The 20,422-nt window shown below is 35.6% G+C and overlaps 8 protein-coding genes across 10 annotated transcripts; 7 read left to right on the top strand and 1 right to left on the bottom strand.

Moving 5' to 3' along the window:
• Positions 1 to 288: 288 nt before the first annotated feature.
• LOC108089272 (ubiquitin carboxyl-terminal hydrolase 14) lies at positions 289 to 2,546 on the top strand. The gene is made up of 7 exons (XM_017187445.2): positions 289 to 373; positions 431 to 606; positions 665 to 769; positions 1,171 to 1,553; positions 1,609 to 1,765; positions 1,823 to 1,888; positions 1,941 to 2,546. Exons 1-7 carry the CDS (start codon positions 358 to 360, stop codon positions 2,460 to 2,462), a joined length of 1,425 nt encoding a protein of 474 aa, XP_017042934.1. The 5' UTR covers positions 289 to 357; the 3' UTR covers positions 2,463 to 2,546.
• A 277-nt stretch (positions 2,547 to 2,823) lies between these two features.
• On the top strand, positions 2,824 to 3,626 carry LOC108089124. Its single transcript, XM_017187240.1, has 2 exons — positions 2,824 to 3,031; positions 3,133 to 3,626. Exons 1-2 carry the CDS (start codon positions 2,875 to 2,877, stop codon positions 3,585 to 3,587), a joined length of 612 nt encoding a protein of 203 aa, XP_017042729.1. The 5' UTR covers positions 2,824 to 2,874; the 3' UTR covers positions 3,588 to 3,626.
• Positions 3,627 to 4,236: 610 nt separating this feature from the next.
• Positions 4,237 to 6,831, top strand: LOC108089252 (cyclin-dependent kinase 5 activator 1). The gene is made up of 5 exons (XM_017187418.2): positions 4,237 to 4,476; positions 4,699 to 5,579; positions 5,946 to 6,083; positions 6,169 to 6,374; positions 6,492 to 6,831. Exons 2-5 carry the CDS (start codon positions 4,704 to 4,706, stop codon positions 6,631 to 6,633), a joined length of 1,362 nt encoding a protein of 453 aa, XP_017042907.1. The 5' UTR covers positions 4,237 to 4,476; positions 4,699 to 4,703; the 3' UTR covers positions 6,634 to 6,831.
• Positions 6,832 to 6,910: 79 nt separating this feature from the next.
• LOC108089253 (ubiquitin thioesterase otubain-like) lies at positions 6,911 to 8,039 on the bottom strand. Its single transcript, XM_017187419.1, has 3 exons — positions 7,828 to 8,039; positions 7,471 to 7,770; positions 6,911 to 7,408 (listed from the first exon to the last, which is right to left on the bottom strand). The coding sequence occupies exons 1-3, from the start codon at positions 7,900 to 7,902 to the stop codon at positions 6,995 to 6,997; spliced, it is 789 nt and encodes a 262-aa protein (XP_017042908.1). The 5' UTR covers positions 7,903 to 8,039; the 3' UTR covers positions 6,911 to 6,994.
• Positions 8,040 to 8,525: 486 nt separating this feature from the next.
• LOC108089228 (phenoloxidase-activating factor 2) lies at positions 8,526 to 11,553 on the top strand. Its single transcript, XM_017187386.2, has 4 exons — positions 8,526 to 8,631; positions 10,103 to 10,487; positions 10,545 to 10,800; positions 10,859 to 11,553. Exons 2-4 carry the CDS (start codon positions 10,107 to 10,109, stop codon positions 11,464 to 11,466), a joined length of 1,245 nt encoding a protein of 414 aa, XP_017042875.1. The 5' UTR covers positions 8,526 to 8,631; positions 10,103 to 10,106; the 3' UTR covers positions 11,467 to 11,553.
• A 414-nt stretch (positions 11,554 to 11,967) lies between these two features.
• LOC108089230 (outer mitochondrial transmembrane helix translocase) lies at positions 11,968 to 13,320 on the top strand. The gene is made up of 2 exons (XM_017187387.2): positions 11,968 to 12,246; positions 12,303 to 13,320. The coding sequence occupies exons 1-2, from the start codon at positions 12,065 to 12,067 to the stop codon at positions 13,228 to 13,230; spliced, it is 1,110 nt and encodes a 369-aa protein (XP_017042876.2). The 5' UTR covers positions 11,968 to 12,064; the 3' UTR covers positions 13,231 to 13,320.
• An 871-nt stretch (positions 13,321 to 14,191) lies between these two features.
• Positions 14,192 to 15,696, top strand: LOC108089107. Its single transcript, XM_017187218.2, is given in 3 exon segments — positions 14,192 to 14,203; positions 14,279 to 15,347; positions 15,350 to 15,696. Coding segments are annotated over 3 exon segments (1,428 nt in total).
• Positions 15,697 to 16,101: 405 nt separating this feature from the next.
• Positions 16,102 to 20,130, top strand: LOC108089261 (ubiquitin carboxyl-terminal hydrolase CYLD). 3 transcript variants are annotated; one of them, XM_017187429.2, is made up of 11 exons: positions 16,102 to 16,186; positions 16,648 to 16,824; positions 16,880 to 17,097; positions 18,043 to 18,274; positions 18,347 to 18,522; positions 18,579 to 18,733; positions 18,792 to 19,010; positions 19,073 to 19,307; positions 19,370 to 19,511; positions 19,568 to 19,764; positions 19,882 to 20,130. In XM_017187429.2, exons 2-11 carry the CDS (start codon positions 16,664 to 16,666, stop codon positions 20,073 to 20,075), a joined length of 1,929 nt encoding a protein of 642 aa, XP_017042918.1. In that variant the 5' UTR covers positions 16,102 to 16,186; positions 16,648 to 16,663; the 3' UTR covers positions 20,076 to 20,130. The 3 variants fall into 3 exon arrangements, with proteins under 3 accessions (XP_017042918.1, XP_017042920.1, XP_017042921.1); XM_017187431.2 differs by lacking the exon at positions 16,102 to 16,186 and having other exon boundaries at positions 16,886 to 17,097; XM_017187432.2 differs by lacking the exons at positions 16,102 to 16,186; positions 16,648 to 16,824; positions 16,880 to 17,097 and adding an exon at positions 17,753 to 17,937.
• The last annotated feature ends 292 nt before the right edge of the window (positions 20,131 to 20,422 follow it).

Below are 20,422 nucleotides of genomic sequence, written 5' to 3'. Positions count from 1 at the left end.
ATTGAACTCAGTCTTAATTTGTTTAATTTTTAATTAACATCTTCTTCTTGATTTTCTTGTATATACTATTATCCGTAAAATTTTAATTGACCGAGCATGTAAGATTTTCTGAACTAATTTAAAACAAACAAAAATTTATACAAGCAGTTATCGTGTATATTTTTTATATTAATAATAAGTTAGTTTTTTCCCAGTTGAAAAATTTTGTTATTTCCGGTGTTCCAAACTTGACGATATAATTCTGTAGCAAGCTGTCGGCAATCACTAATATATCGCCTATTTGCGCATCTCTGCTTCGGCTAGTATGACTTTGAATTTTAGAGAAAGAAGGAACTTTTATTAACGAAAAATTTAGCCATGCCCGCATTTAAAGGTAAGTTTGTATTTTGTATGTTTTCTGTGGAATAAAACTGAACCTTATTGCTTTCAGTTAAGGTAAAGTGGGGCCGGGAGCTCTACACAGACATCGATGTAAACACGGATGAAGAGCCGATATTGTTTAAGGCCCAATTGTTTGCGCTCACTGGCGTTCAACCGGATCGCCAGAAAGTTATGTGCAAAGGAGGCATACTTAAGGATGACCAGTGGAACTTGCAGATTAAGGATGTAAGTAACGCTTAAGATTTATAAAAACAAAGCCCGTTGCAATGGATAATTTTTGCAGGGAGCTGTGGTGTTGTTGCTCGGCAGCAAGGAAAGTGTCCCCGAAGTGCCTACTACGCCGGTCAAGTTTATAGAGGACATGAATGAAGCGGAAGCCGCCACAGCGGTACGTATTTTGTCAAATTTTAAATAATTCAAAGTCGTTATATCTATGATACAACTACAACTGTTGTTTTGTTCCGTAAAGGATACAAACAAATTCAGGAGATTCCTTTTTGTAAAAAGAAGATTATATATGTAAGACCTTTAAATAAGTTTAATGGGATATTATATTTTCTCGCCTTAAAAAATTAAAAAATAATTGGTGTTTTTATAAAAAAGGCTGTGTCATTAAGCGCTTTAGGCTTACTTTTAATTGTAATAACACCTCAGTGTGCAGTCTTAATATTAAGAAAAAAGGTTTTTTTGATAGAACAAACTGAAATAAGATTCGCTAAGTAGGGAAAACCTATTTTTTGCAGTTTTAAACTATACAAAAAATCTTATTATCATTTTTGTTCTGTGTAGATGCGCTTACCAGCCGGTCTAACAAATCTCGGCAACACGTGCTACATGAATGCCACTGTTCAGTGTTTAAATGCAGTGCCTGAGCTTCGTACTGCCTTAACCACTTTCAGCAATGATGGGACTGACACCATATCGACTGCATTTTCCATATCTTCCGCCATGAAGTCTATATTTGCTCAAATGGAGAAGGGCACCACCGTAACGCCGATTGTCCTTCTGCAAGCATTGCACCGCGCATCGCCGCAGTTTGCTCAGACTGGCGAAAACGGCACTTATAGGCAGCAGGACGCCAACGAGTGCTGGGCGGAAATACTAAAAATGTTGCAGCAAAAGATTCGGCCAGTTAACCAGGACCCATCGAATACTGTCCAAAAACGACACAGGTATGTCAATAGCGGTTTTGGTTTTGAATGATGATTTCAAAAATATTTCTTTTAGCTCATTTATCGACCAGTTTTTTGGTGGAACCTTCGAAGTTAAGATGAGCTCGGAGGAGGTTCCCGAGGAACCCTCTACCGTAACATCGGAGAATTTCTTGCAGTTGAGTTGCTTTATATCAATGGATGTGAAGTACATGCAAAGTGGACTAAAATCCGTAAGTGAAATCATTAAAAAACAGGATAGCGTTAATAATAATGATTCATATTTTCAGAAAATGAGAGAGCAGTTGGTGAAAAAATCAGAAACCTTAGGACGCGATGCAAAGTACATTCGAACTGTAAGGAACTTGCTTGATTACATGCCTGAGAGCTAATAACTTTCTTTTTCAGTACTTGGTGAGCCGACTTCCTGCCTATCTTACTGTTCAGTTTGTTCGTTTCCAATACAAAGGAAAGGAGGGTATTAATGCCAAGGTGCTAAAGGACATTAAGTTCCCCATTGATTTTGATGCCTTTGAGTTGTGTACTCCAGAATTGCAAAGCAAGTTGTGCCCGATGCGTTCGAAATTTAAGGACTTAGAGGACAAGAAAATGGAAGTTGATGTTGTTAAACCCAATGAGGTTAAGGAAGAGAAGGACATTAAGTACGAGCAGTTCTGGTTCGACGACGACTTGGGCAGCAACAATTCAGGCTACTACACCTTGCAAGCAGTTCTGACTCATAAAGGTCGATCGAGTTCCTCGGGACATTATGTGGCCTGGGTTCGTTCCAGTGGCGACGTGTGGTTCAAATTTGATGACGATGAGGTCTCGGCTGTCGCCACAGATGAAATCCTGCGGCTGTCCGGAGGAGGAGACTGGCATTGCGCATATGTCCTCTTGTATGCTCCCAGACGTTTGGAAAAAATATAAATAATTGTGTTAACGTCATTACATTTGTATTGTTAATATAATAATTCTGAATAAATAACCAAAACCTTAAGGGTAATTAATTAATCAGGATTTAAAGAAAATTTTCCAATCTACAAATGTGTTTGAATTTTTTAAATAAATTTTTTTAAAATAACATTTTTAAAAATGGCTTCAGTTCTACAAAACATAATTTTGTATTCTGAGTACATACTTTGAGTAATTTCAGTAAAAAATTAAATTGTAAATTGAAAAAAATTATTTATATATTTTTTATCTTTATCCAAGTTTCAATGGTTCAATCAAAAGTTGAACCATTGCCGTTGTCTTTACAGACATGGCATAAATTTTTTTGTGGAAAACGGTCACATCGTTTCTGTCAAATCTCGAGTAAATTTGTGATGTGTTTATAAATATGGATAATACCGATTCAACAACAATAGAGAAAAACCCGGCTCAGGACCCTATTGCTTTAAGAAGGGAACTGCGCAGAAAAAAAATATTAGAAGCGTCAAAGTCAAGACTCGACAAGTTAAACGGCAGAACTTCAGCGCTGCAGAGCGAAAACCACGGTAACACATGATGATTTATTCAAATATATGTACATATGTGTGTACAACGTCCGCCGTACTTACATATGTTATTTTTTTTTAATTACCTTTTTAAATTTCAGATGACGAACCTATTAATCCCCAATATTCTGATCCAGAGGTCGAGCCCGATATTCCAATAATTAATCCATTTTTTGCGGAACAGCCAGCTAATCTTAAAAACAATCCTCCAAATGCATTTGTGAAAAGCAGAATTCATATTATTTTGGCGGCTGGTATTGGGTTCCTGTTATCTCTCTACACAAATAGCAGCGTTTTTTTGCCAGTTCTGCTTCTTGTGATTTTGGAACTGGCATTTCTGCAATATCATAAACGTGACAATTTACCGCCCAGTGTGGGACCCATGTTACTTATGTTTATGAACCCAAACATTACTAACAAGATTAAGCAGTTTAGCAGCATATTTTTAATCCTGCAATCACTTTTGGGAGATCTTGCTATTACTGTTTGTGTTGTTTGCTCAGGAAACATTTTGTTGTTAAACTTTAATACCGACTTTGTTACTGTTGTAAAATAAATAAAATATTACTGCAGTCTGAGCAATTGTTGAAGAAGATGTATGTGCATTTTAATTGGCAAAGGGGAAAACTGTTTTCGGATTTTTAATGAGAAAAAATGTATCTTTAAAAGAAACCCAGTATTGAATCGAAGTTGGAAAATAAATTAAATAATAAACCAATGATTATTTTTAATTTTAAATTAAGCACCGAATGTAACGAAGCTGAAACATCCACCATTGCGATTTTCACGGGTAACAAGCACTGTGCAACACTACATTTTTGAAAAAATGGTATCTTGAAAACTGTAAACAGGTTATTTGCCAGTTTAATCGTCCTTTTTATAAATTTAAAAGATTTAGTTTAAGCAAAATAGAATTAACAAAAAAAATATATAAATATTGACCAAAAAATCATTCCTTCAAATATCCTTATTAAACACATGTAAAATTCCTATAGTGCTTGAACTAAAAATCAAATTCGTTAAGATGATCAAAACAGTTTGCTATACTAGAAACTTTAAAATTTAAAATCTTTTGAAGAAAGGCAAATAAGGATTTTCCGTATTCAAACCCAAAGGTGTTGCAGAAACACCTTTTCTGAGCATGCTCAGAAAAACAAAAAGGAAAAGTGCCCACCCTCGCTTTGCTTTTGGGCCTGCGCATACTTTGTATCGATTTTAAGACTGTGTACTTATTTCATAAGCTTGTAGCGAAAAGATGTTTTCATAAACAAGTGCAACGTTGAAATCTGTGCTTTAAAATTGTATGATTGGTGGAAACAGAGTCCTTAGATAAGTACAATTATGCAGCCGTTAAAAATGGCATAACATCGCGCTTCTACGAAGAGTTATTCGCGTTCTTAAACAGTCTTAACAATTTTTCCCCGAAGTTATACACAAGAAATAAGGTAAAAACTTGCTTAAAGCAACTACAAAACTTCTTTGGAATATAATTTTTAAGCAAAAAGTTTTCTCAATAAGCTGTTTTGGAAATTCTTGTTTGAATATAGAATTTGCACAAGAGCATGAGTACTTTGATTAAAAATCAATATTTTAAAATAACCTTTCCAACGGAAAAGGAGAAGGAGAAGGGCGTTCGAGGTTCTTATTGATTTAAGCATTAATTTCAGCCATTATGGGAACGGTGTTAAGTTTTAATCCGCGGGATCGCCATCCCATATACTCGTCTCAGCCAAATTTTCAATATAATCACTCGACCGATATACGAAATGAAAACGACAGTACAGGTTCAATTGATTCGCATTTGAATAATTTCTCGTACGAACAACTAAACAACGCGAAGAACAGGGAAAACAAGGGGAAATCATCGGCCTGCCATCAGATGTCCAAAAATGTGATTGGACAATCGGGAACTTGTGGAGGAGTGCACATAAACCTACAGACACAAACGCAGCTGAGTTCGCACAACTTGAACAACTTGGCCAATGCCTCCAAGGATACGATCACCAATGTCCTGGACACGCATAACGAGAATTCGGTGCTCAAGGCGGAGAAAAGCTCCTTCGAGAAGAACCTGAAGAAGCACTCAATCTTCATTAATGCCCTTTCGTGGAAAAAGCTCTCCACATCGCATAACAAGAAGAAGATCGAGAACAAGAACAAGTGTGCAAATCTCCCGACGGCCTGTTTCAAGGCCCAACTATTGGAGTCCTCGTTCGCCTCCTCGTCGGACAAGAATCGAAACATTCAGCTGCACTGCAACCGCATCGAGGAGCACAACCAGCACCAGCAGCACTGCAATCAGAACCAGAACCAGAATCAGTCCCAGAATCAGGACATTCGGGAAGAGGTCATCACCGGACCGCCCGGCAAGTCGCAGAACCCTTCCAAGGCGAAAGACCCAGTGCGAGTAAACAACAAGAACTCGATATCGAACCACAACAAGCTGATCCAAAAACAGCCCTTGACGCTCAGTTTGCCCCAGCAAGTGCAGGCCTCGTCCATTCAGATCAAAAACACCAACCAAATCCCTCGCAAAACCGTCATTCAGGTCAGTAGTTTTGCTTAGGTAAAAACAGATCTTTATTTATCTATTGTATTTAAAAACGACATATTAACTTAAAAATTCTGTTTCATATTTTTGTTATTTTTTGTTTCTAGAATTTTCATTTTTTTTTTCGAAACCCCCGACATATTTTTTCCTAATTCGTATAATTTTGTGTCTTCCAGGTGAGTATTTTCGCATTATTTGAATACATATTTATTTATTTTGCATTTATTTGATTTAGTTTAACATTTTGAATGTTCAGTAGATCTAATATTTATAACTGCTAATAATATGTTATATTTTTATATTTTGTATTATTATTATAGTAACAACAACTAATAGATCTTGTACAATCTTACACTTTTGCAGGCATCCACTTCGGAATTGCTTAAGTGCTTGGGAATGTTTTTGCACTGTCGTTGTCAAAGACTAAACAACTTCGATGCCGGCGATGCTGTCATGTGGCTCAGAGCAGTTGATCGCAGCCTTTTGCTCCAAGGATGGCAGGTAATATATAAAACATATAATATAACAACACAATTTCAATGTACCAAAACAAACTTTTTTCTAACCATAAACCCAATAATTTCAGGATGTTGCGTTTATAAACCCAGCCAATGTGGTTTTTGTCTACATGCTAGTTCGGGAACTGGTCAGCGGCGAAGAAAGCAAAGAATCAGATCTCCAGGCTTCGGTTCTCACCTGTTTGTATCTGTCGTACTCTTATATGGGCAATGAAATCAGTTATCCTCTCAAACCATTTTTGGTTGAAGACTCAAAGGAGAAATTCTGGGACAGGTAAGAAAAATAAAGTTGCTGCAATCTTCCTTTTAAAGCCGTTTCAGTTAATTTAAAAGAATGTTTTTTACAACCTCTAAATAACTCTTATTTTCTTCGCTACACATTTTTCTCAAGGTGCCTCGTCATTGTAAACAAGCTAAGTGATAAAATGCTTAAAATCAATGCGGAGCCTGGATTTTTTACGGAAGTCTTTACTGAGCTGAAATCTTGTGGTCAATATCATCCTACAATTAAATCGTACTGTGGAGGCGCCTGACGGATGGACGATCGGGAGATTATTGTCAACCTCTCATTGTCTGCGCATCGCCAGAAATTTCCCGAAGAAATGATGGCGAAATACCGTTAATGAAACTTAATATTTTATAAAACATTAGACAATTTCATTATGTCACTATCACAATCGTTCAAATCAAATAATAAAGATTAGTGTTTAAATAAATTAACATCTACGATATGTGTAAAAGGTGTGTTTTCGTTTTTCCATTTCCAGTTTTTAAGTCAATGCATGAGCATTGGGAAACAAAGACATCCGATTTTATATGCAAATAAATGGTAATTTATTTTACATCTTATGTACATAAATCGTTCCATGATCTAAGATTATTTTAAGGAGCAATTCAATTTGGATACAATATATCATAGTGGCCTGGTCGATAAATCAGGTAAATTCTGGGCTCTGTGCCCTCGGGGAAATCGTGGGCCTTTACAGTTCCGCCCTCTCCGCGATCCAAGTACTCCACGCGCACCCCCGCCCCGAGGGCGGTGCACAAGGCGATTATGTGGATATGATCCGATTCTTTGTACATGGGTTCCACTTCCAGTCTACGAAACTGTTCGATGGTGAAGTCACCCTCTATGAAATTTTGGTAGAATTCGGCCTCTTCCTGAAGTTTTCCCGACGTAATTAGGCGTAAGTAAACCACTACATAGTCGGAATATCCCTGCTCATTAAAGATTTGGTGCAGTTCGCTCTGTACTTTGCTATGTCCGCCGGGGTTATCGGGGCTAACGCGCTTAATGACTTCCATAAACTAAGAAAATAATAAAATAATAAACAATAAATTCGCTTAATTTGAGTGAATGTCAAACTTACAGTTTCATGAAAGTCTTCTAATGTGAAGCTAGGAAAGCCCAGCTGAACGAGCTTATCCTTGGACTCTTCGGCCAGTTTTCGGAACTCCTGGTAGGCACTATTATTTGAGATCAAGTACTCCAAGTACGAGTATGCAAAGGCTCTGAAAAAACAATTTCCATCGGGGCGGGTGCGGCGAATGAACTTATACTTCTTGGATAGATCCTGGATCTTGGCGGTGAATATGTCGTCGCCATTGTATTCTGCCCACAAACAAGTTAGCGGCAACTGTTCGCTCACCAAGGGAGTAGTATCACTAATCTAAAGTTAATAAAATAAGATGTTGTTCCTCTTTACACTCGATTTCTGCACACTCACCTCCTTTTCAATTTCGCGTTGCTGTTGAATAATTAACTCATCCCTATTGCCGTCATTCTGCTTGAATGATTCCATGTTTCTGCAAATACTGAATAATTAGGATCGGCGTTTCGTTTTGATTTACAAATTTGTGTACATATGATGAATAAAATAAGAATTTCTGTTCATCATATGTATGTGTAAGCGCATCGAATATTACGCACACACATTTAGAAACGAAAACCGTAGACACATTGATGCTTTCGATTTTATCGCCGCGGTATCGAAATCGGTTTTAATTCCATGGTGTACGTAAAAAAGGGAACGATAAATTTAAAATAAATATTTAAATTTTCCGCAAGCCCGGTACTTTTTTTTGCACTTTCCCAAGCTGTATTAATCTATTACGTTATTACATGAATAAGGAAAAATATATTTATATAGGCTATGAATCACCTGCCATAAATTCGAGTATTATAAAGTAATATATAAAAGTAAGAAATATAAACGGATGCAAATCTAAAAAAAAAATTTTTTTCTAGTGGATTTACAATTTTTAAATAAATAACTATTCGATTAAGTTTAAAAATACGGAAATAATTTGATAAATCGTTAAAAATTAGAAAAAGTTTTTCAGTGTGCAAGACATAAGCAGGGAACCCAACTTTGAACCAGCTTTAAAGCTTCTCGCTGTCTTGTCAGAAGCTAAGATCGTCAGCTTAAACCTAAGATTGAATGAAAAATCAAGTCAGTTGTGTGTTTTCTTTATTACTTGCCGAACCTTCTCCTGCTAGCTTATCACAATAAATAAGTTCTTTAAATAGAGTACGTATTATATCAATACAAATAAAGCTGTAATTAAAATGATGAAAACCCATTTATTTCTTTAATTTATTAAGCAGTTTTTTATTAGTATTTTATATGTTCTGTAACATGTGCATTTAATATATACTTTAAAATGTATAGAAAACTCTAATCAATCTGACAGATGTTAAAGTTCAATGAAAAAAGTGAATAAATTACAGGGTCTTATGTACATACATACATTTATGAGAAAAAATTTCCGTGAAATGTGTATATATCTGCATATAAAAATCAATTAAACAATGTAGATAAACTTGTCATCTTTACTCGATACTGAAACCTGTTATTGCCTATTTTATTCGGAAAAAAAAAACTTATTGTTAACATTAAGAGCCTTGATAATGAGCTTCTGTAGTGCTTCTTTTGTATTTAAAAATATTTTTTATAAAGGAGTATAGTATGTATGTATATCAATATTTGTATGCACTTGCACTTGTAGTTTAACTTGAAGTGCTAAAAAATATTACGTGAATAGGCCGTTTTGACGGACATAGTACAATTTATGCTTTAAATTGCTTGTATTCCGCTTTTGGGCCTTCCTTTTTTTGTTTGTCCAAAAGGAACAAGAACAAGATGTTTTATTGTCAAGCATCATATGGATTTACAAACATTAAAACTGAACCCACCCTAATACGTGAGCATCTGTGAGCCAGTAAATAAATTGGTTTCTTATCACCTTAATTTATTTTAAAGCCTAAAAATACAAAAGCATGATAAGAAACTGTCCTTATTTTTCAAATACATATTAAATTTGAAAAGACAAACATGCAATTGTATGTACATATACGGTACAAATTTCATGATGGAATGGGAAATATATGAATATGCTGATGAGTCTAATCATAATCATAAACTTTAGTGTTATATGGAGAAAGCATTATTGGATACAAAGTTTCTTGCAAATGAGTTCCGGATCCCGCTGTTTTTTCTTGCCGTAAAGTGTGTCACTCTGTTTGGGGATTTACATTTACCGCTAAATGTGCGAATTCCAGCAATAAAATTTGTCGTTATATCACCAATACTTAAGCTTTCAGACTAAGGCTTACCTCGGTTTATTCGATTAAATAAGCTTTCTTGACCTAAATAACATTTCTTTAATTTTTGAAAAAATACACTCTTTTGTTTTTGCATAATTGATGTTATAGGGATATTAATAAACAAATTAATATAATAAATCGACTAAAATTAATTTTGATTGGCGGATAATATTATTTTAAGTGACAAGATAATACTTTTTTTTTTTTTAATATTAAGCTTTTTTATTTTTATTTTTGTTTTAAATTGACTTCCCACAACCTGTTTGTATATTAAATGTGCTTTTATTTGTCGAGGTTTTATTTATTTATTTTATTTATTTTGCTATATATATATTTTTAGAGTAAAAAGTATTGAATTTGTCAATAAATAAATTATTAATATTATTTTCTTTTAGTAAAATGATTGTAATCCGCTTCCTTGTAATATGCACCTGCATATTCGCTTGTGGAGCGCAGGATACTTCCTTAGACAACTTGATTGCGGACATCTTTAAGACCGATGAAACGTACAGCTCCACCACACAGAGCACTCCAACAAATCCAGTTGTCAGTCCAAAAGATTCGTCTAGTAATTCAGGATCAGGATCTGGAACAGGAACCGGACAAGGAACAGGGGCAGCTCAATATCAGTCCTGTGGGGTTGAAAAAGAGTGTGTTCCCCGTTGGCTGTGTGCGAATGACACGATAAACACCAGTGGTGAGGGAATAATTGATATAAGAATCGATACGGGATCGCCATGCAAAAACTATTTGGATTTGTGCTGTGATCTACCGAACAAGGTAAGTTATATAGGTTCAATTTTATAACTGTTATTTAAAAATACACTATTTTTTTAGAGGGTCGATCCGATATTCACTCTTCCGCCCGAGCTTCCCGAAGGTTGCGGATACCAGAATCCTAACGGTGTGGGCTTCAAGATTACCGGAGCTGTGAACCAGGAGGCCGAGTTTGGGGAGTTTCCTTGGATGTTGGCCATTCTTCGAGAAGAGGGAACACTTAATTTGTACGAGTGTGGAGGAGCTTTGATAGCGCCCAATGTTGTCCTAACTGCCGCTCATTGTGTTCACAACAAACAAGCAGGAAGCATTGTTGGTAAGAGTATAATAAATTCCATTCACGAGACATGCTATCTAAAGTCTCCCTTTTTCAGTGCGGGCCGGCGAGTGGGATACGCAAACAAAGAACGAGATCATTCCTCATGAAGACCGATATGTCAAGGAAATAGTGTATCACGAGCAGTTTAACAAGGGAGCTCTTTATAACGATGTGGCAGTAATGTTATTGGAAAGCCCATTTACCTCACAAGCAAACATTCGAACCGTTTGCCTTCCCAATGTGGGTGATAGGTTCGATTACAAGCGTTGTTATGCAACCGGTTGGGGTAAAAACAAGTTCGGCAAAGACGGGGAATACCAGGTGATCCTGAAGAAGGTCGATATGCCCGTGGTGCCGGAACAAGAGTGCCAGACAAACCTACGTGAAACTCGGCTCGGAAAGCACTTTTTGTTGCACGACAGTTTCATTTGTGCCGGAGGAGAGAAGGATAAAGATACATGCAAGGGCGACGGCGGTTCTCCTTTAGTATGCCCCATTGAGGGCCAAAAGGGCCGATTTAAGTCGGCTGGAATCGTCGCCTGGGGAGTCGGCTGTGGAGAAGTGAACATTCCCGGAGTGTACGCCAGCGTTGCCAAACTCCGTCCGTGGATTGACTCAAAATTGAAATTGTGGAATATTGACCCCAAATATTACACACCATAAAAAAAGTTTAATTAAGTCAAAACAATTAACAGAAGGGGCTTTAAGTCCTCTTGTGCAAATTGAGATAAATAAATTGATTTCATTCAACTCTTTTGTGTCTTTAATTTTTGATATCATCTTCTGGTTTATGTATTAGTTTGGTTAATTAAAATTAAAAAGGAAAATATTAGCCTCTTAACGTATGTATATTTTAATAAATACTTATAATAACATCAAAATAAGAATTACAATAAATTTTTGTAAGACTTTTACATTTTATATACAAGTTTGGGTTTATTAATAGCTGGTTTAAGGTTTGTGGATATTGTTTGGGATTAGTTTATTTTTACTTTAAAGGATGGTTTGCAGTTAGCAATAGTTTTGATTTTCTTTTCAAATTAAATAAATGAATGCTGATCTTTTATTTTGGAATCTTTGCGAAACAAACACCCCATATGTACAACATCAACGGTCTCACTACCGTCGAGCACAGTATTTGTTTCTAAATACTGTATGTGTCCTAATAACATGAACGTCGTCTGGCCACACTGACGCCTATGTGCATGGAAAAAAGAACAAGACAAGGAACTTTTTGCTTGAACAGAATATTTGCTTAAACATGGATAATTTCGGGTTTGGAGGAGTCGAGCTCAGCAAAGGGCAAATGTTCCAAGTGCTGATTCGTTTATCGGTGGCTACCCTGATAACGTATTATTCTGTGAAATGGATGATGAACCAATTGGACCCGACAAGTAAAAATAAGAAAAAAGCCAAAGTCCTAGCAGAAGAGCAGTTGAAGAGGTTTTTATTTGTTTCATAAGCATAGAAATGTGATTATTTATAACCTTGTCTTGCAGGCTGGCCGAGAAGGATGGTTTTAAGTTGAATCCCCAGGAATTTAACGACTACGAGTTAATGATTGCGTCACATCTTGTTGTTCCGGCCGACATAACAGTCAGTTGGTCTGATATCGCCGGATTGGATACTGTCATTCAGGAGCTCCGCGAATCGGTGGTTTTGCCGGTGCAGCACAAAGACCTCTTCAAGCGCTCTAAACTTTGGCAGGCACCCAAAGGCGTTCTACTTCACGGGCCGCCGGGCTGCGGAAAAACACTTATAGCCAAGGCCACTGCAAAAGAGGCGGGAATGCGCTTTATCAATTTGGACGTCGCCATACTCACCGATAAGTGGTACGGGGAATCCCAGAAATTGACTTCCGCCGTATTTTCGCTAGCTGCAAAAATCGAGCCCTGCATTATTTTTATTGACGAAATCGATTCCTTCCTTCGTTCCCGCAACTTAAACGACCATGAGGCCACCGCCATGATGAAAACCCAGTTTATGATGCTGTGGGATGGCCTGAGCACGAATTCCAACTCGACCGTAATTGTAATGGGAGCCACAAACAGACCTCAGGATCTGGACAAAGCCATTGTACGTCGCATGCCAGCACAATTCCACATCGGCTTGCCTTCCGAACAGCAGAGAATCGACATACTTAAACTAATCCTGCAATCAGAGGAAATCAGTCAAGATGTCGACCTTAATCGCCTTTCCAAGCTTACAAATGGATTCTCGGGATCAGACCTTCGGGAAATGTGCCGAAATGCATCAGTTTTCAGGATGAGGCAGCTCATTGGGACAGCTGATCCATCTGGTGTAGCTCTGGATCGAAATAACGTTAACATCACAATGGATGATCTGCTAAGCTCACACTTAAAAATTAAGGAGTCCAAGATGCACACGGGAAGTCTATTTTTAGAGAATAGAATCGAGTTAGACTAAGTTCATTTGTCTATTTAATAGCAGTCAATATATCCAAAAACTAATATAGTTTTAATAAACTTTTTCATTTTTGTTTGCCAGAAACCTTAATGAGATGTGATTCTTGTGTATATTCAATAATGATTTATCTACAGGCAAACCGAACACTTTTTAACCCTGTTCTGTAATCATAAAATCGGTATCCGGAAAATGCGGTTATTTTACTCTTGAAAACTGCAACGGATACTGCAGGAAATTACACAATCTGGCGTTTCCGTAAATTGGAGCTCAATGCACCTTAATTACTACTTTTATGAGCTTTTTGAAATATTCACCTAGAGAAATTTTAAACATTTAAAAAAATAATGCACTTGTACTATCGTACGAATACATATCAAGCTTAAAGTCACGCGATCGCGGGCTTTGAATCGTAAAAAGTATAAGTAAACTTGTGCTGTTTTATCCCCTTAAAAAAAAAGTATCTTATAACTATAAAGATTTTTGCGACGTTGAACCAAAAGGTAGTCTTTGATTACAGCATATATTTATTAAAATAATATTGCGATTTAAATTACTTGTTATATATTTAATCACGATATCTTTAAAGCCATTTTAAATGACAACAAAGATAAATTTACAACAAAATATAAAATAGAAAGCACAATTAAAATAAAAGTTTTTAAATTTTGTGGAAATAATAGTGGCATCTTAAGGGATCAAATTCTTCTTCAAAGTATTAAAAGTACTAAAGTACAGTTATTGAAAACATTATTTTTTGTATATCTTTAAAAATTACAGTTAACCTTTTTCCTAAAAAAGTATAGTGTATACTGTCTTCAATACAACAAAACAAATTTTTTACATTTGTAATTATGTTTCATGTTCATATAAATACCTTCTTGGCCAAGCGAAAAAATCATTTCTGTTGGCGGCTTTAAACAAACCACATCTCCAATCTAAGCGAGTTAAAAAATTTAAAAGTATGAATTCTTTGGTAAGCAGAACAAATCGATTTTTTAAAAAAGGTTGCGTTTAATGGGTTTAAAAAATTCCATCCTGTATTTTACAGATAACTTTGTTTCCTGCATATATATTTATATCCCTAATATTATTTGAAACTGTGGTTCAAAGTGATTCATATGCTGTAAATCAAAGCAGTAATGCAGAAAGCCACGATTGGAGCTATCCTGAATTCGGAAAAATATCCCTTCACAATACAGGAAGGTGGTCGGAAAAAGTGGCAATACAAAATTATAATCGAGAAGCTGATAGAAACGTGACTTCAAAACGCGGTATTAGGACTTATCAAAAGCCATCCGAAAAAATATCCAGGCATAAATATAAATACAAGCCTTCAAATGCTCGAAGAAAAAATATTAGTCCCCATTATCCTGATGATAGTATGGAAAGCAAACATTATAATACATATGAGGAAATTCATGAGCACATAGACGAAGAGGATGGACAATACCAGGCATCAGAGCAAATCGGAACTCAATCTATCCTGCATGAGAGCGCTAAGGACAATTCAAGTAAGCAGGATAAAAAGCGAATGAAGGTTAAGATCAAACACCACCATCACCACCATCATCACAACCATGTAAAGGAACTCATAAAAACCGTACCACAACCTTATCCAGTAGAAAAAATTGTTCACGTGCCGATTGAGAAAGTTGTGGAGAAGATCGTTCATGTTCCCAAGCTTGTTAATGTTACGGTTGAGAAAATAATACACGTTCCAATAGAAAAAATAGTGGAGAAGGTAATTCACATTCCAAAGCCCGTTCAAGTTCCAAAACCATATGTTGTGGAAAAAATCGTTGAAAAAATAGTCCATGTCCCAAAACCATATCCTGTCCTTCGGACTGTTCCGTACCCGGTGGAAATTAAAGTTCCAGTTACCGTTGAGAAAAAAGTGCCGGTTCCCTTTAAGGTTGAAGTTGAACGAAAGGTTCCGATTTACATACGATCAAATGAGCCATACAAATTCGAACCATCATCATCTTATGAAAATTATCCCCATGCTGAAGAATTTAAATTGAACATGGAATTGGACCATCCTCCCGCTATAGAACACGATCCTTCCTCCCTGCCGTCATCCAACTTCTATAATAGAGTATACAAATCGAAGGAATTGGACCAGACGACTATCAAAATGCAATACCGCCGCAGTATAAGCATGAATACCTACCCAAAAGTAGTGCTGAACCGACTGTGATTGGACGTGGATCGGTTTCCCTTGAACTTGTTGGTCCCCCACCTCGTTACAATATTACGGGAAAGGATCTAGAGGGCTCAAACTCAGCTCCAGAATTCGTGAATAGCTCAAATGTGGATCTAAGTCCACAGGAATCGGTTAATGCTTTTCGCGGGATCCCATTCTCCGTACCATTTCATTTTGTTCAGCTGCAACCAATGGGTTTTCAAAGTCCAATAAATATGGAGTTACCCGCTCCATCGACAGCGATAGACGGACCCCATAAATAATAACCGTAATAGCTGTTTATCTAAGCCTGACCTGTCTGAAAATTTTCTTGATATATTTTTAAGCAGATTGTGTATGTAATTAACACTCTTTTTGTTATATTTGAAATTAACATAAGGAGTAAGAAGGACAGGTTGTTACGAAATATAAATTACAATAGACAGAAATTTAAGTTATAAAAGATAAATGAACATTATCTATATGGATACAAATGTAAAAATCTTGTGGAAGTCAGACTCTAGTTGATTATACTGTTAAATAAAAATTCAAACTTAATTTAAGACATAATAAATATGTGATCAACATTACATTATTTTTATAATTTAAAAAACAAATAAATATTTAATGGGCTTTTGAAGAATACCCTATATGCTGATTGGCAACTGCAGTGAAATCGATAACGATATCCAGAATTCATTCCAATCGCATTCTAAAGAAACAAATTTTATAAACACCAAAATAATAATCAAGGATTTAACAACCTTTTTATTTGTTAGTAAAAAATAAATGTGTAACTCTATTGTTGTAGTATAGTTTTTAAAAGCTGACTTGGTCATTTAGCTTTACGGTCGGAAACAACACTTGTAAAGCCATGTAGTTGACGAAGTTATGTGTCATTGTTTTTATCAATAAGGAAGATTGTAGAGGTTTTGTGATTGTAATTTCGTGTTATTTGTTTTTGACGTTCTTTTTGGGGAAAATACCTTAATACAATTCAAAATAAAAGCCAGAAACCAATTCATTTTTATCAAGTAATTTACAGACACCTGATGTCACGCACATACACTCGTTTGTATGTAACAAACGCAAACAGAAGTACTTACATCAATAATCAAGGCTGATTTTGGTTTAATTTACATGTTTAAGATAAAACAAATACCATTTGGCGAACTTGTTTTTAAAATACCCTTTTTTTAAATGTTTTATTAAATTTTATCAATTCCGTTTTTCAGCCTTTAGTTGGAAATAATGAATTCCAAATCTGATCATGAAGCAGAAAAAGAAAAAAAGTTGACAATTACTAATAGATTTGGGGAGTCATTAGAAAACTATGAGCTACCTAACGAGAGCGACCACAAAACCAATGTTTACCCAAAAAAGATTCCTAACAGAAAAAATGGTATATTAAAGTAAGTATCACCAATGATATCAAAAAAATAAACCTAATCACTTTCAAATATTAAGGAACAGCGATTTCAATCACGGTGCTGTAGATAATCCATACAATGAGGATGTGGATTTGGCAGACATACTTGGAACAAATTGGCCCAAACGAGCGGGAGCGGCGGCGATGATTTTAAATAACAAAAGCAAGACGGTGGCAGAACCTTTGGCTAGTGAGGTTACAACTTTGAAACCAGCTTCTCCTATTTTAGCAAAAGTTGAACAAGAGGAACCAATACGTAAGTTAAAATTATAAAAAATTACGGTTTAGGTTTAGGAGGGAGGGGTCCCCCTTTTCGTCAAAATAAAATAAAAGCTTAGATGGACTATTATTACAACAGTAATTGCTTAAACAAAAGCTTTATCATGTATTTGTCATATGTTATTGTTCTTATCATATAACATCAATTTATTCTTACCTTGTAATGGTCAATTTACCAAAAACAAAGTTGGTTTTGATAGAAGTAAAACACATCTTACGAAGACCTTTTTTAAATTAACGGGCATCAAGTTTAATAAGTTATTTTTTCTAAGTGTTTTTAGTTTTATCACATTAAAAGTATTTTTTTTTTTCGCATGCTGTTTTGGGCAGATGATTTTTTCTTGAAATAATGAATACTTTCATAAGGTTCTTAAATTTTACTTTGATTAATAACCACTCGCGGGATTTTAAAAAAGAAAATGTAGTTCTTAAATCTATTATCGCCTCGAAATTACAGTTTTTGTGTAATTTGTTTGTTCACATTGCCATCTTGCAAAACACCAGAAAGAAAATGTGTATTTATTTTTAGATCGCCGGCAGAACACATAGAAATAGGTATATTCTATTTACGTTTACGTAAAATGCCAGTACTCTGAGTTGATATATGCAGTTTTTTGAGGAGTTTTATCTGTGTTGAACTTTGTCGAAGCTCTTAGTTTTTAAACAAAACTAGCGTATTATAGAATCTGTGTTTTGCGATTTGTGAAAATGAATACAATATATCAAAAAACATTGTGTTCTGAGTCAGATATACACAACAATATCCCATTAACTGTGCTGGAATTTTATTCGCCAAATTACATGGTCGAAGAACCTAGTAAGGCCAATTATAAAACATTTATTAATACTTGCCTTAAAGAGACTTGAGTGTCTGTAGTAGGTCTTTTAAAATTTTAATAATGGTTTTATTTGTATTTTTTAGGTTTCACAATCGCTGATTATCAGCCTCTAAGTGAAATACCGGGTACCGAACTGGCGATTGGTTCCCTTGTGGAAGTCTCGAACTCTGGAGTATGTGAAGATCTGTACGGCGTTATAAGATGGGTTGGAATTCCTCCCGGCTTACCAAGAAATGTTCTTGTTGGAATAGAGGTGGAAGACGAATCCAACTTGAAAAATGTGTCGACATCAGACGGAAGGCACAATGGTGTTCGGTATGTTTTTTGCTTGTATAACTAAAGGTGTAATTTAAATGCAAAAACCTTTTGTGTTCTGTTTTATTATAGCTTATTTACTTGCCATGATGGTCGAGCTGTTTTTGTACCAGCCAACAGATGTACTGCTGACCGGCGCTTCGCCGATGTAGATAATAGTGTTGCTGCAAATAGAGTGTCCAATAACTTTGCAAAGAAGTTTGGTGTTGCTGATTGTCCTGCTATTTATGGTTCGATACCGCCAATAGGTAATCTACTAAATATTTTATAAGAAATATAGAATAACATGGTAATTTTTTTTCAGAAATACACAACTCTGAAGAGCTGGCCAGCATTTGTGGAAAGTTTAAAGGAATACAGGGACATCACAACTCATGCTATCTTGATGCAACATTATTTTCGATGTTCACGTTTACCAGTGTATTTGATTCAATTCTGTACAGGCAACCAGGACCACAAGTAATATATTCAAATAGTTTTCTTCTATTTATATGTTATAAACTATATACTGCGACAGGACATTCGTAATTACAGTGAAGTACAGAAGGTTTTGCGTGATGAAATCGTCAATCCTTTAAGAAAAAACGTTTTTGTGCGATCTGATCGTGTGATGAAACTTCGCGAGCTTCTGGATCAGCTTAGTTCTGTTAGCGGTCTCACCTGCGAGGAAAAAGATCCTGAAGAGTTCCTAAACAGTTTGCTCTCTCAAATTATGCGAGTTGAGCCGTTTTTAAAGGTTCGGAGACACATATATTTTATTAAAAATTTATACTAAATAAATAGCTCATATTTTTTTAGCTAAGTTCTGGACAAGATTCTTATTTTTACCAGTTGTTTGTTGAAAAGGATGAAAAGTTAACATTACCGAGCGTCCAGCAACTGTTTGAGCAAAGCTTCCACTCCTCGGATATAAAACTTAAGGAAGTTCCTTCTTGTTTTATCATTCAAATGCCTCGTTTCGGAAAGAACTACAAGATGTATCCAAGAATACTTCCATCGCAAGTACTTGATGTTACCGACATTATTGAAAACTGTAAGTTTGCACATTACCCTTGTGCTTTAAGTTAATAGTGTCTCATTGGATTGCGTTTTTAGCTCCGCGACAGTGCTCCCTTTGTGGCAAACTAGCCGAGTATGAATGCAGAGATTGCTTTGGAAGTCTTCAAGCTGGATCTGGACTTGAATGCACCGCCTTTTGTCCAAAATGTCTTAAAACATTTCACTCTCACAACAAAAGGTTCAAAAGTGTAATTAATAATCTGGTTACAAAAAATTATGAATAATGTTTTTCAGAACTAATCATGTGTCGAAAAAGATTTTTAGTCCAAAGGAATTTAGAATCATGGCAGAGCACATGGTTGTCCCTCGATTGTACATGGAATTATTCGCAGTTGTTTGCATCGAAACGTCTCATTATGTGGCGTTCGTAAAGTCTGGCTCCGGACCTGATGCACCATGGTGTTTTTTCGACTCAATGGCTGATAGAAAAGGTAGGCTTTTGTAACTGACCACAAACCATAATTCATTTATAAAATATAGAATAATCAGCCAGGCTTGTTTGTTATAGAACCTTGATTAAATTTTGTAAACAAATATTATTCTTTTAGGCGAACAGAATGGATACAATATACCTGAAATTACATGTGTTCCAGAATTAACACAGTGGCTCTCGGAAGAAGGCGCGCGATCTATTAATGAAACTTCAACGAACGATAAAGTATTACCTGAACACGCTAAGCGTATTTTTTGCGATGCCTATATGTGTCTGTACCAAAGCACAGATATAATGATGTACCATTAGAAAAAATTTATCTTTAATAAACATGGATACAATACAATTTTTGTAAAAATCTCAAGTGGTTTGTCTTTGTATTTTTTATTTACTATTTTAGCTGATTTGGCAAGATATCAAAATTGGACTCATATCATTTGGTTTGGTATTAATTAAATCATTTGAATACAAACTCTCGCGGTTTAGAAATATTTGGTAAGAGAGACAAAAAGAAAAACTTCAATTATGTAAAAACTTAATAGCCGCGTATTTTTTAAAAAGGCGTGGCATTTTTTTTTACGACCATATACTGCGACCATTTGCCAAAATTTTTAATTTGTATTAAAAAAAATTGTTTCGGAATATTTTAAACTTTT

Source organism: Drosophila ficusphila, unplaced genomic scaffold (genome assembly GCF_018152265.1).
Source record: "Drosophila ficusphila isolate 14025-0441.05 unplaced genomic scaffold, ASM1815226v1 contig_723, whole genome shotgun sequence".
Classification (NCBI taxonomy): domain Eukaryota; kingdom Metazoa; phylum Arthropoda; class Insecta; order Diptera; family Drosophilidae; genus Drosophila; species Drosophila ficusphila.
The sequence above is the reverse complement of the archived record's forward strand: the minus strand, read 5'-3'. Positions and strand labels throughout refer to the sequence as shown.